The 17,131-nt window shown below is 47.5% G+C and overlaps 1 protein-coding gene across 1 annotated transcript in view; it reads right to left on the bottom strand.

Annotated features, from left to right (window-relative positions):
• Nucleotides 1–17,131, bottom strand: part of ALPK3 (alpha kinase 3) — a 69,612-nt gene that overhangs the window by 41,562 nt on the left and 10,919 nt on the right. Inside the window, exon 2 of the mRNA XM_035130528.2 lies at nt 13,057–13,178. Coding sequence (XP_034986419.2) covers nt 13,057–13,178 — 122 coding nt within the window. The remainder of the gene's footprint in view (nt 1–13,056; nt 13,179–17,131) is intronic.

Raw genomic sequence — 17,131 nt, 5'->3', positions numbered from 1 at the left:
AGATGGAGCTGTATCCCAGCAACACAGGTTCCCCCACTCCTTCCTTACACAGCCTAAATGGCCCCGGGGGAACTGAGAGGACATTTGGGGTTGGTGTTGTGGTACACAATGCTAGACATGCCTTTGACTCAGAGAAGTCAAGGCTCATATTTCCTGACTTCCAAGCACAAGACTCGGGAGCTAATGATGCTTGTCTCAAATGCGCAACGAGCACCACACTCCTGAATTCTGATTCCCCATGGAGCCCCCACCCCCACACAAAAAACCCCTCATCTTGCCAGCCAGTCACATTTGCCCACCTCTACCCCCCCCAGGCCAATCCTAGCCTCCTAGCAAACAGGAAGGAGGGAAGTACAGCAAATTATCCCTGGGAAATGTAGTTTCCCCAAGGACTACAGCAATTTAAGGGACCGAGCAAGTGAATGTTGGCTTTGGAAATCAGTTTGGCTTGGCTCAGAAATCATTCGAGCTATTTTGTGATGTTTGAGGAAAGAGTTTGGCTTATCTTATCTCATCTTATCTTCTTCTGCCTCTGGATTTGAGAAAAGCTCAGGCTGCATGAATCCACCCAAGGAAACCTGTGCATAAGCTTGGATCATATTCTTGCAAAGCGCATTCAGCATCCCCTCTAAGCTTCAGGGATGTTTGCACAGTGATAATTACAGCTTTAAACCCAAGGCATTAACATAAGACTCGTTTCCTAAACCCATTCCTATTGATTTACACACTGTGGGGGCAAAGCGTCCAGGGAGCAGCTTGGTTTTCTGCTGTGCTTCCCTGGTTATCTCTGGTCCACAAGAGGGAGGATTAAGCTCCTGCCAGTTAACACACACACACACACACACACACACACAGTGAAATAGGAGTCAAACTTACAAGATACTGAATGGCTATAGCAAGGGTTCCCAACACAATTTTCTCAAGGACCCCTCATCGAGCCGCTATTGTGACAAGGACCCCCATTAATTCCTAATCCTAAAATTAAAAAGTGAGAGCCAAATTAAGAGTCTTTTTATAAGAGTCCAGGGAGGAGGGAGGGGAATGGAGAAGACAGGGTACCTGCGCAGTAGCGCACAAATGAAGCCGACGCGCGCAAAGCATCTTGGGGAGGTGAGCGTTAGTAGAATGTGCGCGCTGCCTCTTTGCAAGACAGTAGTGTTTGTAAAGCGCCACCTAACGGCATACAGCAGAACCACTGCCTCTATCTAATTCTAGTTTTGCGCTAGACTCTGCTCATGCAGGAAGCGGCCAAAACAAAAAAATCTGTTATCATACGAAATATATTTAATATATTTTTTATTCTAATAGCATCTTGCGGACCCCTCTGGCATAGCTCGCGGACCACCTGTTAGGAACCACTGGGCTATAGGAAACCAATTTGGAACAGTTCTGCAGTGACTTGTCCAGAGGGCCTTAAGGGGATAATCAAGCAGACTAAGGATCTCCAAGGTCACTGGCTCTAAACTCTGACTTAGGGACTGTGGAAAAACAAGAGGACCAGAGCCTCTGGCCACCTCTTGCTCCAAGCAGGTGCGCTTGGGGAATATGAGAGATGAGCTTTGTAAATAGGAACGCAGCTCTGAGGACCTACGCACACTATGCAAACACACAGATGTATCTGACTGCTGTTATTTATTTCACATGGCCTTTCTCTTAACCACAGAATCCCAGGACAGGATTCGGAGGCAACCAAAGAGCCAGCAACGGCTCCTCCGCCAGAGCCAGTTTTCGCAGGCGATAGGGAGGCCAGATGCCCAAGGAAAACAAGGCTCCTGTGCCCTTTTAAAGCCGTGGGAAAGAATTTCAGGGGTGTATATTTATTTACCTGCTGAAATTCCCTCATCTCTATAGCTGTATATATAGAAAGAGGCACAAGCCACTGTCCTCTCCCACATCTGGTTATGCAGTTATTGGGACATGGACTGGAAAGACCCAAGTTCAAGTCTCCCTTCAGCCACAAACCACACTGAGTGATCTTGAGCCACCATTGCTTCTCATCCTGGTCTACCTTGCAGGATTGTTGTGGGGATAAAATGAGGACATCCACCCACCCCAATGTGCATAGACAGGGCAGGATAAAAATTACAAGTGCACACATATGCAAACAGGGGATGATCTAAACCTTGCCTGTTTTTCCTCTCCGGAGGGGCCTACCTCTCTCCCCTCCCAGTTTCCAAAACCAGCCTCTCTCTCACACAACTATCCTTCCAATTTGCCACAACCAAGGTGACCTCCAGTGTCTCTCATTCCATCCTCTCCCTTCCCCTGCTTAGGTCTCGGCACTTGGGCGAAGTTCAAAAAGTTATCTCAGCTCACAGGCACACACTGCCTTGCAGAGAGGCCACGGTAGGGCTGCCTGGGTGGCAGAAGTCCCCTCACACACAGAGGAATACACAAGAGAGCCCCACAAAGAGAGCAGGGCTCTCTAGTCAGATTTGGAGCCATCCTCTGGACTGCAATGAGTCCTAGGCAAAGAGTGCAACTAGCCAGAAAGCAGTTCTGTTGCAGGAATGGCTTTTAAAAGATGTAATAGCAGCCCGTTTCCTAACTTGAATCCCCTCCTTCGAGGTTTCAGACCAAAATCCTTTGCCAAGCTTTCCTGGAGGTTCCAGGGATTAAATCTGGAACCTTATTTCCTTTTGGGAGTTATAGGGACAGAACTACCCAAACTGTACAGAAATTTATTCATGTATGCGACTGGAGCGGCAAGAATGTCACTTGCCCCAAAATGGAAAGAAGAAGTAGTCCCAGAGAAAGAATAATGGATACAAAAAAACTTATGGAATATGCAGAAATGGCGGAACTTACCGGAAAAGTAAGAAATCAAGATGACAAACTATATATATATATATAGAGCCTAGGGCTTGCTGATCAGAAGGTCGGCGGTTCGAATCCCTGCAATGGGGTGAGCTCCCGTTGTTCGGTCCCAGCTCCTGCCCACCTAGCAGTTCGAAAGCACCTCAAAGTGCAAGTAGATAAATAGGGACCGCTCCGGCAGGAAGGTAAACGGTGTTTCCGTGTGCTGCTCTGGTTCGCCAGAAGCAGCTTGTCATGCTGGCCACATGACCTGGAAGCTGTCTGCGGACAAACGGCGGCTCCCTCGGCCTATAGAGCGAGATGAGCGCCGCAACCCCAGAGTCGGACACGACTGGACCTGATGGTCAGGGGCCCCTTTACCTTACCTATATATATATATATATATATATATATATATATATATATATATATATGTGTGTGTGTGTATATATATATATATATATATATATATATATATATATATATATACATATATGAATGGAAATGGTTTGTGGAATATTTACAAATAAATTGTAAACAGGTAAGAACATTGGCAGGATTATTGTAATAACCTGCAATTTTATAGGAGCATATATTTAAAGTGGATGAATAAATGAGTAAATTAAGTTCATATGGATATTTAGCAAATAAAAATAAAAATAAATTTAAGGAACCACAGAAAGAGGGTGGAGGAAGTCGAATTTTGAAATGTTAAAATGATTGAAATGTATAAAATTGAAAATCATCAATAAATCATCTGGGACCTTCTGCCTGCCAAGCAGATCAGAAAGAGATCTTTGCCAACTACTCTAAGAGGGGTAGCAACGGGTCCATTTCCACATCACACTGCCCATTAAAACCATCCTTACAAAGGTGCCCTGGGAGCCTTGCCTTGCCCCTCCCAAGATCTCCAACTGGTCCACGCAGATGCGGTGACTACAGAATGCAGCAAAGAGGCCAGAGTGAAGCGAAGGGCCGGCTGGTTTGCCATCGCTGCCCCTTCAGCAGTTCTTCTGGCCAAGAATCACAGGAGTGACGTGCTCAGAGGGAGCCGTAATAGGAGCTGCCTCTCTCCCACCCCCGCAGCATGTTGAAGATCTGCCCAAGAACTTGGTTAGACCGTTTCCCTCCAGGGACTCTGATTACATCTCTCAGACACATCATCCCCAATAGTCACAGGTGCTGCTGGGAGCAGTTGGGATTATCTATAACTGAGGATATCATGCACAGACGAGGCTGCCAGGTTTGGCATGGGGGGAGGGGAGAAACCATGTGCACACTTGCATATACCATGGAGGGATTCCCACTGTACGCACCCATGCATTTAAAGAACATTTAAAGTCCTCTCCTGCCCAGCTCCTTGGGGCATGTTTTAAATCTGTGGGGCATGGGGCATTCTTGGGGGGCATTCTTGGGGGCATTCTTGGGGGCATGTTTTAAATCTGTGGTGTGTACACAGCCAAAGCCCCACCACCACGTGTCCTTGTGCATGCATGATTATTTCTGCTCACGATGGTGCTGAGCGGGGGGGGGGGGGTTATACGTGACCTCACTTTCAACACTGTTTGCACCTGCAAAAGCTTTGGGGCAGACATATCGCTTTGTTTCCCATCAGTACAGACAGTCCAGGAGAAATCTACTCACAGGTACTATTGTTGCTCTCTGAATAAACCAACCATCTAGAGCAGGGGTTAGCAACCTAAGGCCCATGGGCTGGAAGCGGCCCGCGGAGGTAGTTTGACTGGCCCACGAGCCACCCCTGAACCAAGTTGCCTGCTTGTGCGCTGTGCTAAACCGGTGCATCACGGCCCGGGGACTAGCTTCCGCTGCGCTGGAAACCGCATCTGCGCACGTGCTGGCGTCGGAAATTGTGGCCGCATGCACTTATGTGCAGCCGCGCAATCCGGCCCACGGAGGGATCTCCGCAGGACCGATCTGGCCCAGGCAAGATAAACCTTGCCCATAACCCTGAGGCACTCATCTGCCCCCTGAGCCTTAAACAGCTCTGGACCGCCATACCTCAAGGACCGCCTCTCTCCATATGAACCTGCCCAGACTCTGAGATCACCTTCTGAGGCTCTCCTTCGTGTGCCTGGGTGGGGGGGTGGCAACACAAGAATGGGCCTTCTCTGCAATGGCTCCCTGTCTGTGGAATGCTCTCCTCAGGAAATAAAATAAAAAAATTCCTTCAGTAGCACCTTAAAGACCAACTAAGTTTTTATTTTGGTATGAGCTTTCATGTGCATGCACACTTTGTCAGATACACTGAAACAGAAGCCACCTTATGTATATTCAGAGGGTGGGGTGTGGGGTGATGGGAATGGGTGATGGGCTGATAGGAGTGGTAAACCTGTGATGACTGTTAACAACTGTTAATGACTGCAATAGGTCTTGCGGGGGGGGAGCAAGGGCTGAGGTGCTAAGGAAAGCTTGATCATGTATAATGAGATAAGAATCCTATGTCTTTGTTCATTCCAGGTGGCTCCATGGTTTTAAGCTTGGTAATGAGTTCCAATTCAGCAACTTCTCTTTCCAGTCTGTTTCTGAAATTTTTCTGTCATAAAACAGCTGCTTTGAGATCTTGTATAGAATGTCCTGGGAGATTGAAGTGCTCTCCTACCGGTTTCTCTGTCTTGTGATTCCTGATGTCAGATTTGTTTCCATTTATCCTTTGGCGTAGGGTTTGGCCTGTTTGTCCAATATAGAGAGCTGAAGGGCACTGTTGGCATTTGATGGCATACACAATGTTAGAAGATGAGCAACTGAATAGTCCTGAGATGGTATGTTGGATGTTGTTGGGGCCAGTAATGGTGTTGTCCGGGTGTATGTGGCAGCAAAGTTGGCATCTGGGTTTATTGCAGGCTCTGGTACCAGTGTCCATGTTAAGTCTGGTGGCTGTATTATTGTGGGTGAGGAGTTTTGCCTGCCGCCTTCATTACACACCTTTAGGTGTGAATATTTGACGTTTTCTCCCCTAATGGCCTATGGCTACCACTAAGAGGCTGCATTTTAAAGTGTATTCTAACTTACATTTTAATCAACTGTTTGGGTTTTTTTGTTTGTTTTTGTTTTTAAAGTTTTTACTGTATTTATATTCGGTGTTAGCCGCCCTGAGCCCGGGAGGGCAGGGAGGGCAGGGTATAAATAAAAATTTATTATTATTATTATTTATTATATGTGCCAGGCAAAAACGTTCCTTTTTAACCAGGCCTTTGGTTGATTTTAGTTACGGGTAGGTAACCGTGTTGGTCTGACGTAGTTGAAACAAATAAAAAAATTCCTTCCAGCAGCACCTTAGAGACCAACTAAGTTTGTCTTTGGTATGAGCTTTCTGATATCTGAAGAAGTGTGCATGCACACAAAAGCTCATACCAATGACAGACTTAGTTGGTCTCTAAGGTGCTGCTGGAAGGAATTTTTAAATTTTGTTTTGGTTCATCTGTTGGACATCCTATACCCTTTTAAAATGTGGCTCTTTTCTGGGGTGGTAGTGGTATTGGGTTGTTGTTTTTATTCAGATTATATATGTTGTGATCTTTTCTGTGAACCACCCTGAGACCTCCGGGTATAGGATTACCGATAATTTAATAAACTCAAAACTAATTAATCTCACGAGTGCCAGTCCAACAACATCTGGAGGAGACCATGCCCATGAGATGCAGGTGTTTCTTAATTTTTATCTGGCTGCTTTTTTGAGGGGGGGGGCAGATTTCTTGCATAGAGGAAAGTGCCCTTTTTCAAACAGGACAAAACCTGCAAATGACATGCAATCTCATCTCACTGGAGGAGTTTATCACACTTCACGAAAATAAATTATGGTGGGGGAGTTGGACTGGAATTTAATTTCCTCAGCTTCTCCTTTGCAAATTGAGGCTAGGGAGGTGTGATTTGCAACAAAAATAAGTGTCAAGAGAGGAGGAGGAGGAGGAGGAGGAGGAGGAGGAGGAGGAGGAGGAGGAGGAGGAGGCCACTTAACTCTTTCCTAGATGGCAAATTTTCCCCTCAAATCCCCCACCATCCTGAATACACATTCAGTTTCAGGGGGTCCAGGTCCATGTTTACTTGCAAACATGGGCTTAGAGCCCAGTGAGGGAGACAATTATCCACTTATATTTATTTACAAATTTCTATCTCTCCATTCTACTATGAACAGCCCTTACCACAAATGGGGGAAAAAATATTATAAAAATCAAAAGACCAAGCCATGCATTAAAAGGACTGGAGAAAATTCATCAACATTTTATTGCAAATGTGTTCTAAAGTACACACATTTGTGTGTGCAATTTTGTCTGTTATACATATGTTGCAAAGCCATTTCCTCTAATACACAGGTGGCCAACTCCCAAGAGACTGCGATCTACTCAGAGTTAAAAAATGGCAGTGATCTACCCCCTTTTGGGGGGTTCAGGTCAAGGTTGTTGAACTTTTTCTATGAAGGAAAGCCCTGTTTTTTTGGGTTCAGGTCGAAGTTGTTGAGCTTTTTAGGGAGGAGGAAAGCCCTGTTTTGGGGGGGTTCGAGTCTAAAGGTGTTGACCACCTTTTAGGAAGAAGGAAACCCACATTTTTGGGGGGTGCAGGGCAAAAATGTAGAGCTTTTTTTAGGGGAGCCAAACTTGTTGAGCTTCTTTAGGAGGAGCCATTGATCTACCACAGATGTCCAGTGATCTACCAGTAGATCACGATCTACCTGTTGGACGTGCCTGCTCTAATACACCCTAGGGCTGGGTGATATATTGATGTATTGTCCAAAACAGGTTTGAAATCCATATTTTGATATCGGTTTCATAGTTTTAGACCTGGCGTTATATTGCAAATCTCTGTGTATTTGTGTGCTGTGCAAAGATCACAATGTGGGGAAAACCGTGAAGCTCCATCCATATATCAGTATATCAAAATATTTCGTGATGCTGAAAGCCAGATATGCCCAGTCCTAATACACTCCTTTCGCAAATAATAAATTTATGCTGCTGCTTCTTTTGCACATTTTACCCTAATATACACTTTTTTTGTACACATTACTCCACTGGAGAACTGCACTGCGAAAAATGTGGAGAAGCACAAATTATAGAAGATGGCCGCGATTCAGTTCCTGTACCGTTTCAGAACATGCAAACTAGGGAGGTTTGCCTTTAAATGCAAACAATTGAATCTCTCTCCATCCAAACTCAGGGCTGAGGAATATGACTCCAGGTGAGTTTGAGGTGTGTCAGCTGTTTGGTCCCATTCACACAGCCACTAGTGGCTGATTCCTTTGGATGGTAACACAGGGTGAAATGAGAATCAACAGTCTCATATCCCTCGGGAAGCCTCTCCTATGACAGTGACTGCAGAAAGATGATGGCAATTCTCTGTAATCCCACAAAATGCCAAGTGTTGGCATGTTGCCACTAACATACATTGTGTACCATTTTAATTTATTGAAGGTATTTGTTTGCTGCTAAATGATGCATAAAGGTAAAGGGACCCTTGACCATTAGGTCCAGTCGTGACCGACTCTGGGGTTGCGACGCTCATCTTGCATTATTGGCCAAGGGAGCCAGCGTACAGCTTCCAGGTCATGTGACCAGCATGACAAAGCCGCTTCTGGCGAACCAGAGCTGCGCAAGGAAATGCCGTTTACCTTCCCGCCGGAGCGGTCCCTATTTATCTACTTGTACTTTGACGTACTTTCGAACTGCTAGGTTGGCAGGAGCTGGGACCAAGCAATGGGAGCTCACCCCGTCGCGGGGATTCAAACCGCCGACCTTCTGATTGGCAAGCCCGAGGCTCTGTGGTTTAACCCACAGCACCACCCGCGTCCCTTCATACCCAGCCCTAAAATGGAAAACAAGGCAATTGGGAGGAAGGATAATAGAACTGTAATCGTTTTGCTCAACATGATGCTTTACTATGTTTTTATGTGTGTGGTAAGTGGCCCAGAGTGGCTGGGGAAACCCAGCCAGATGGGTTGGGTATGATAATAATAATAATAATAATAATAATAATAATAATAATAATAATAATAATAAACAAAGCAACAACATGGGGCTTGAACCCTCGAACCTGAAATTAAGCATGTTCTCTACTGTTTGAGAAAGGAGAAATATTACACCAGCCTTGCTCAACCTGTTGCACTCCATAAGTTGTGGGACTCCATCTCCCATCAGCCCCAGCCAGCATGGCCAATGGTCAGGGACAATGAGAGTCAGATCCCAACATCTGGAGGTCACAAGGCTGGGGATGAGTGGATTATTCACTTGTTGATTTTGTATTTGTCTGCATAAACTTCAGCAGGCTTGCCTGTCTCCCGCCCCTCTTTGGCTGTGTGGAGGAAGGCGATTTACTCTCCTTTGTCCATGGTTTTAATGCAGAGGCTGAACAGTCACTTATTAGAGACTAGTGGATTTTAGCCCGTTTAAAAACGGGCGCTAGAGGAAGCGGCCTGCCGGGACTGGCTTGGCGGTGGCGGGTCTTCCCGCCACCACCAAGCCAGTCCGCAGCGGGGGTTTTTCGCCGTTTGCCTTCCCCTGGGGGAGGCAAACGGCGAAAAACCCCGCCGCGCCGCAAATCGGCTCCGGGACTGGCTTGGCGGTGGCGGGTCTTCCCGCCACCGCCAAGCCAGTCCGCAGCGGGGGGTTTTCGCCGTTTGCCTTCCCCTGGGGGAGGCAAACAGCGAAAAACCCCGCCGCGCCGCAATTCGGCTCCGGGACTGGCTTGGCGGTGGCGGGATGTTCCCGCCACCGCCAAGCCAGTCCGCAGCGGGGGCTTTTCGCCGTTTGCCTTCCCCTGGGGGAGGCAAACAGCGAAAAACCCCGCCGCGCCGCAATTCGGCTCCGGGACTGGCTTGGCGGTGGCGGGAAAAAGGGGAGGAATTCCTCCCCTTCTTCCCGCCGCTGCCAAGCCAAAGCGGGCCTCCCTCCGCGCCCGCTGCCGCTTCGGCTTCCTCGGGTTCCCCGAGGAAGCGCCGTCCCATGCCGGAGGTGTGCGGCAAGGCTGCCGGGGGGGGGAGCGCTTCTCTCCCCCGCCGCCTCACCGCGCACCTCCAGCATGAGACTGGGCTTCGGAGCGGCGGTTGGCGGAGCGGCAGTTGGCTGTTCCCTGTGTCCCGAGAGCGCGGGTCCAATCCCTGTGTCCCTGGTTGTCCCTCCGTCCAATCCCTGTGTCTCTGGGGGACATGCGCAGTACCCCAGGGACACACGGGACATCTGGACGCAGGGACAACATGGACATTATTATATAGGATGCTGTAGCAGCAGATCTGCCTCGACACAGGTGGACTAGTTGCCCTTTGAAGTCCCTGAAAGCTCCAGGATCTTACACAAAAGATGCTAGTCATCACAGATACAATTGTGCCCTTGCCTAACCTCCCTCTCGCTGAGCCGAGATAATTTATTCCTGCCATTTCAGAGAAAGATACAGGCTGTCACTGAACAAGCATGCTAGCCAAGCCACCAGCCTCCCAAAAAGGAAGGAAATGTTTTTTTAAAAAACGGAAGGGGTGGGGATACTGTGAATTGTCTGAATATATGGGGAAAGCCAGACATGCATCGGGGAGGTGCTATTTTTACTTTGCTTTGGGGCCAGCAGAGAGATCAAGACAGCAGCCGTTGGTCAAGGAATGAAAGCAACAGAAAGAGAGACAGACAGAATCCTGGAGCAGAAAGGGCATTTGAAACCCACCAGGAGGCCAAGGGGAGAGAGGCGCAGACGAGATCACCCTGGGTGCAAAGGGAACATCAGGAGCATTCAGGTCCACAGTTGGTGTGCAGTAAAATCAAATTATACACCAGCCCAAATAAAATGCAATTAAGTGTCAAGGAAATCTAGGTGCAAATCTATTTCACTATGTTATGTACTGAGCTGAATCATAGAACAATAGTATCCAGAATCAGCAGTCTGATTGGCCCGCAGGAGCAGCCAATCAGGCAGCTGGCAGAAGTGAATCCGCAACCTGATTGGCCTGCAGGAGCAGCCAATCAGGCTGCTGGCAGAAGTCAATCCACAAACTGATTGGCCCACAGGTGTAGCCCTGAAGTAGCCAATCACGCAAAGCCCATTGTGTAAATAATGTATATAAGCAGATGGTTTTGGGGAAAGGGCATTCTTCTCTTCTTCTCCTTGATGACTATGAGCTGAATAAAGAGCATGAAATTCACTCTCGACTCCGAGTATATTTCACACTATTTGGGGAAAAATTATACCATTTGCAAAAGAGTGATTTTAAAAGGGTTTGGCGTTGTTCTTTGAAACTAGAGAGGTTCCTCTCAAAGACTACCCTTCCATACAGTCCCTACTTTTGGCTGAGACACAGTCACAAACTAGCAAATTCAGGTTGGACAATTATAGTTGATTGGGAGGCCTCATGAACAAAAGATCAGACTTTTAAAGACAGGTGATGGGGAAATTCCCTGGGAAGTGTGGGATAATACTCTCTTCGGCACACTATCGGCGATCCCCGCCCCACAAACGAATCGGAACAAATGCTCATTAAATAGCCAAGTCAATCTCCCTGCAAACCAGTCAGGATTTATGCTCAACAAACAGCTTATCTGGAAGTGCCCTAAAATGAAAAAAAATGGCTGGAGGAAAAAAAATGGTGCTGTGCTTGTTGCAGGGTGTCTAAGTAGCAAAAAAAAGTGTGGTTCAAATGCAAGTAGCAGGAGACATCAACTCTCTGCTCCAACTACCAGGTTTAGGAATTCAGCCACTTGGAAGGGGATTTAAAAAACCAAAAATACCCTTGCGCATTATTCCAAGCCATGAAAGAAGCTGTCACAAGCGCACGGATCCGGCCTGTTATCAGAAGAAGGGCTCCAGCGCCTGCAACCTTTTATCTTGGCCTCTCAAGAGAAAACCGAAGCGCCTCTAAGAGATTCCGTCACAATGTTTGGGAGATAGAAGCAAACATTTGAAATTGAGAGAACTGGCTGTGAGGTGTTCTTGCACCCAGAGCTAGGAAATTGACTGGAACTAGATAGTACCACCAGCTCTTTAGGCAAGTGATTGGGTCACTTGCTGGGTGTGATTATCTCTTAAGACTTTTAAGAGAACAGATCCTGGTAACGGACAAAAAACTCTCAGGGCTGAACTGGGAGAGCCTCCAGACATTATTTTTTATCATGCATTCAGGATGATTTCTGCTCAGGATGGTACCAGGGCAGTTCTATGTGAACCCACTTTCATTACTTTTTGTGCTCACGAAAGTTTTGGTGTGGCCATACCGCTTTGTTCCCAATTGGTGCATGCCCCGTAATTTCCTGCTAAAGCCTTGTAACTTTTTATGCTGCAAACGTTCTGGTTTATTCAGTGCTAATTTTAGATCTGACATCATGCACAAATGGGGCAGACTCATGAACATGTCTGCCACCATCATGTCTAGCTGGACCCTGGGAAAGAGAGAGAAGCCCACGAAGAGTGCTGAATTTGGCAGCCAGGTTGTTCGCCAGCGCAAGAAGGTTTGAGGAAATACAGTGGTGCCTCGCTAGACGAAATTAATTCGTTCCATGGGTCTTTTCTTATAGCGAAAAATTCGTCTAGCGAATCCCATAGGAATGCATTGAATTTTTTTTGAATTTTTTTTTTGCCCATAGGAACGCATTAATTGAATTTCAATGCATTCCTATGGGAAACCGCGATTCGCTAGACGTATTTTTCGTAAAACGCATTCGTCTAGCAAGGCAAGCTCCGCTCGAAAAATCCTTTCGTTAAGCGGAAATTTCGTTAAGCAGGGCATTCATTAAGTGAGGCACCACTGTAATGCCAATCCTGGCCCAACTGCAGGGTATGCCAATAAGTTTCCAGGCCCAGTTCAGGTTTTGACCTATAAAACCTTAAAGGGCCGCCATGCCGCAAGGGCTGTCTCTTTCCATATGAGCCTATCCGGACCCTGAGATCATCCTCCGAGGCTCGCCATTTGTGGAATGCTCTCCCCAGGGAGACTCAACTGGACCCTTAATTTTACACTTTTAGGCGCCAGGGGCAAATGTTCCTCTACAACCAGGCCTTTGGCTGATTGACATCCAATGCCATTTTAAATGTGTTATGGGAGCGGAGATTATTGGTTCGTTCTTGTTCATATTTTCACTACATATTTTGTGGTTTTTATATTGTCATTTTTATGTTGTGGACCGCTCTGAGGTCCACGGCTGAAGGGTGGTATACAAATTTAATTTAACAACAACAGCAACCATTGTGCTTTATCTGAATCCCTGCATCTTGCTGCTGGACAAGAAGCAAACAGTCCCGTCCCGTCCCGTCCCGTCCCCAACTGTGCTAACTTACCTGTCACAATGCAGGTGAACTTGGCATCTGCATCCTCAGAGACGGCGTACGACTTGAGAGTAGTTTCAAAAAGGGGCTGGGTTTCCTCGGTCAGCTGAGCAATGATGGCACAGAAGGTGCTCCTAGAAGCAATACAAGGAACCATGTTAGAACATGGTCCAGGTATGTGGCGAAGAAGTGCCAAGGCATTCTGTGGCCTTGTTCCTCCTCCCCGTTCGCCTTCCCTGCTCACAAGGATCTACCTTACGAAGCGGCCTCACATCCCAGCTTGACTCCCATTGCTGAGAAACTGCTGGGCGAGTTAAAAGAGGCATGGCTCTGGGAAAACTGATCATGAAACTGCTCCCGTTGGCTATCAAACAACTATTGAGTCGCATCAAACTAAGGTTACACGCCATACATTTTAAGCACATTTAAAGCACACACCCCTGTCAAAAGAAAAAGCAGCAGCCTGGGTACTAGTTTATCTCACACACAGCTACAATTCTAAAAAACCCTGAACAAACTACAGTTCCCAGGATTCTTGGGAAGGCATTTGTGCTTTATATATATGTTGCACATGCAGCTCAAGTCCAACCATTGGTCCACCTAGGCTGTCTATACTTGAAGCATATCATCCCCCCTTGGAAAGAATCCTGGGAATTGTAGCCCCCGTGAGAGGCAAACTACTGTAACATTCCCATGATTCCGTGGGAGAACTGGTGTGCTTTGAATATACAGTGTGCGTGGGACCCCGCACTTTTAGTTTTAGTAGGAAGGTCTTACTCATGTCCATCCATTTAAATGAGTCTACTCTGATGAGGCGTAACCCTAACCCATTGGAATTATAGCATGGGAACTCATCCATGTTATCAACACGGGCCAGAGAGTTCTGCTATTGCCTCTCTTTGCAACGTCCATCTCTGGGGGGAAAGATTGGAGGGCTAGAACGAACCACAGTTTTTTATATTCAGACATGTCCCGACAGTCACCTGATGAAAATTGTGCACATATATCCTAACCACACACCCATGCCTCTGTGATTTCACACCCAAAATATTTGGGGGGGGGTGCAGCTTTTGATCCTGGACCTCTTCCTAGGTCTCAGAGGATCAAAAGGATGTGCAACTGTTTCTGCACCAACATATTAGACAACACATGTCATGTGGACACGTCCCTGAATTAACTCAGAGGTATGTCCCCATGGTTGACAAAGATCAGTGGATGCACTTCAAGCCATCAAACCGGGTCCCGTCTGTGAATTATTCTCCTGTCTATTGAAAAGAGACATGCAGTAGTGCAATCCTAGACATATTTATTCAGAGAAGTCAGTCTAATGCAGTGCTTCTCAAACTTGGGTCCCCCACTGTTGCTGGACTATAGATCCCAACGTCTCTGACCACTGGTCCTGCTAGCTAGGGATGATGGGACTTGTAGTCCAACCACAGCTGGGGATCCAAGTTTGAGGAACAGTGGTCTAAGGGATTTCAGCAGACCTGACTCCAACCAGTAGGTGTACAGTGAATTGGGGGCGGGAGCCTCTCCCAAAGCAAATACCAGCATTAGTAGGTGGGTTTTTCCTTGGGACCATGCAAAGAAGGGAAAGGGTTAACCCTCTCCCCAGTCCTATCGCTACACACTGATTTGCTATTTGCGCTGAAAAATTAATTGCCGTAAGTGGAAAGCAAATGCCAGATCTACTTTTGGCCCCCAGTTGGAAAGACTTAATTGCATCTAAAGAGGTACCTGTTAATATTATTATCTCCTCCCCATTCACTGCTTCAGTCACCTGTGCTGCTGAGAAAAGCCATGAGGTATCACAAGTACACAATGCTACTTAGCCCTCGTTCCCAAGTTGCTCCCCAGAGGACTCGGGGGGGGGGGCGACGACACCTATTTCTCCCTGTGGCTATTATGGAACTATGAAACAGCTGCAGTTGGAGCAGCCATGGCATCTAACGCACCATACATTTAAAGCAGTAGTATACCGCTTTAAACAGTAACAGCTTGCCCCAAAGAATCTTTGGGACTGTGGTTCGTTAAGGGTCCCGAGAGTTCTTGGGAGACCCTTTGCAGAACTATGATTCCCGGAGTTCCCTGGAAAGAGAGACTGTTGAGAATGCAGGTCACAAACAACTAAGCCAGAAAAGCTGAAAAGAAAGAAAAAGCCAAGCCCCTTAGAAATCTGATGCTGGTGGCCAAGAATTCAAAATATTTTTCAAGCCCCCACAACAAGCTTGAGGGCTAAATATTTGCTTTGAGGAGGAAAAGATAAGCCACACACGCTTTTCAGGGATCCACATTCTTCATCCAGTATCAGATTCCCATGCAATTTGGTATGAGCAAAACTACAGAGACCAATGGAGAATGTTCTTGGGGTGCATCCACACCACACACTTCATCACTGTTTTGTGTGCATGTGTTTCCCCATCCCCACTTCCTTCCTTGGTTCCAGACCATGCCATTTCCCCAGGACATTTCCATTGCAAATTGCAGCCTGGAGCTTTGCTGAATTGCATGATTGCTCTTGTGCATTTATATACAGAGCCCAATCACTAGAAGGAAAGGTGGGAGGAAGCAAGGGAGATGGGGGGGGGGTTGCGATCAGGGCTCACCTCGTGTTTAAAGAAAATCAGCAGAAAGTCTAGGTAAATCGGTGCATGGGTGGAATGGTGCAAATTTACCGTGGTAGGCAAGATGGACAACAAGGGGTGGCTTTGATCCAGTTCCATGGTGCAAAAGTGTCTATTACCTTAATAAGGTTCAGGATTCTGTGCAAAGACACACACACACACACTAACATGTCCAGTGCAAACCGTGGCAGATCAGGAAGTAAGTGTGTGGACTGCTGAAGTTTTTCTTCAATGCATGTAAATCATGAAACCTCCCTGTCTTTAACACAGCATAAGAGCCACAAATTAATATACGCCATCAGAGAGCTGCTTCTCCCTTGTAAAGCCCCTTTTAGGAGGTGGCTCACAGCTTAGTGGCAGAGCGCATGCTGGCATGCAGAAGATCCCAGGGTCAAACCCTAGCATCTCCAAGTACAAAGGAGCAGATGGCGGGAAAGGGGAAAGACCTCCACCTGAGAGAGACCCTGTAAGAACTGCTGCCAGTTGTAGTGCAGATCACTAAGTTAGATAAACAGATACTGTATTCCAGGGGTCCCCAAACTACGGCCCCCGGGCCGGATGCGGCCCAATCGGCCTCCCAATCCGGCCCGCGACGACCCCCACCGCCCGCTGCCGCCGCCCGCTCTTACGGCGCGCGGCGCGGCGACGATCAAAAAAATAGGCAAAAAATCGCCGAAAATCCATTTTGCGCATGCGTATGGGCCTCTCCCGACCCAGAAGAGGTCATTTCCGATGCACTTCTGGGTCGGGGGAGGCCCATACGCATGCGCACAAGCGATTTTCGGCGATTTTCCCCCCGCCCGTGTGCGTGTGCGCATGCGCACGGGCGCACACTCCCCCGCCCTCCGGCCCGCTGCGCGCGCACTGCCCTGCCCTCCGGCCCGCCGCGCGGTAAGTCTGGGGACCCCTGCTGTATTCTAATCTGTTGGAGAACTGTTTCCTGTTGTTCTAGAAAGGGGTGGTATAGAGTTGAGGGTGTGCTTAACACAGGCATAGGCAAACTCGGCCCTCTAGATGTTTTGGGACTACAACTCCCATCATCCCTAGCCAACAGGACCAGTGGTCAGGGATGATGGGAGTTGTAGTCCCAAAGCAGCTGGAGGGCCGAGCTTGCCTATGCCTGGGCTTAACACTTTCCCTTCCAGCCCTTTTCCGCCATGGTTCTCTGTTTCTACACACACATTCCCCAACCTTGTTGCATGTCCCCTAGCTCACTTTTTATCTTTCAAATGCAGTTCAGGAACCCCACAGTAGAGAGTTTCAGGGGGAAAGAGGTCTGGCAGGAAAAGGGTTCAGCATCCCCTCTCCACTGCAAATTGCCCCTTCCTCAAGGTGCTTTGTAAAAGAGAAGCAGTCCTCAGACTCATGTATCTATCTCATCTAGCTTGGAATTTACTCATCTCTCCTGCTCCTGTTGGGACAGGAAACAATCTGAAGAAGGTGGGTCATTTTATTCACACAGG

This window comes from Zootoca vivipara, chromosome 14 (assembly GCF_963506605.1).
Source record: "Zootoca vivipara chromosome 14, rZooViv1.1, whole genome shotgun sequence".
In the NCBI taxonomy this organism is placed as follows: Eukaryota; Metazoa; Chordata; class Lepidosauria; order Squamata; family Lacertidae; genus Zootoca; species Zootoca vivipara.
This window is presented reverse-complemented; position numbering and strand designations above follow the sequence as displayed.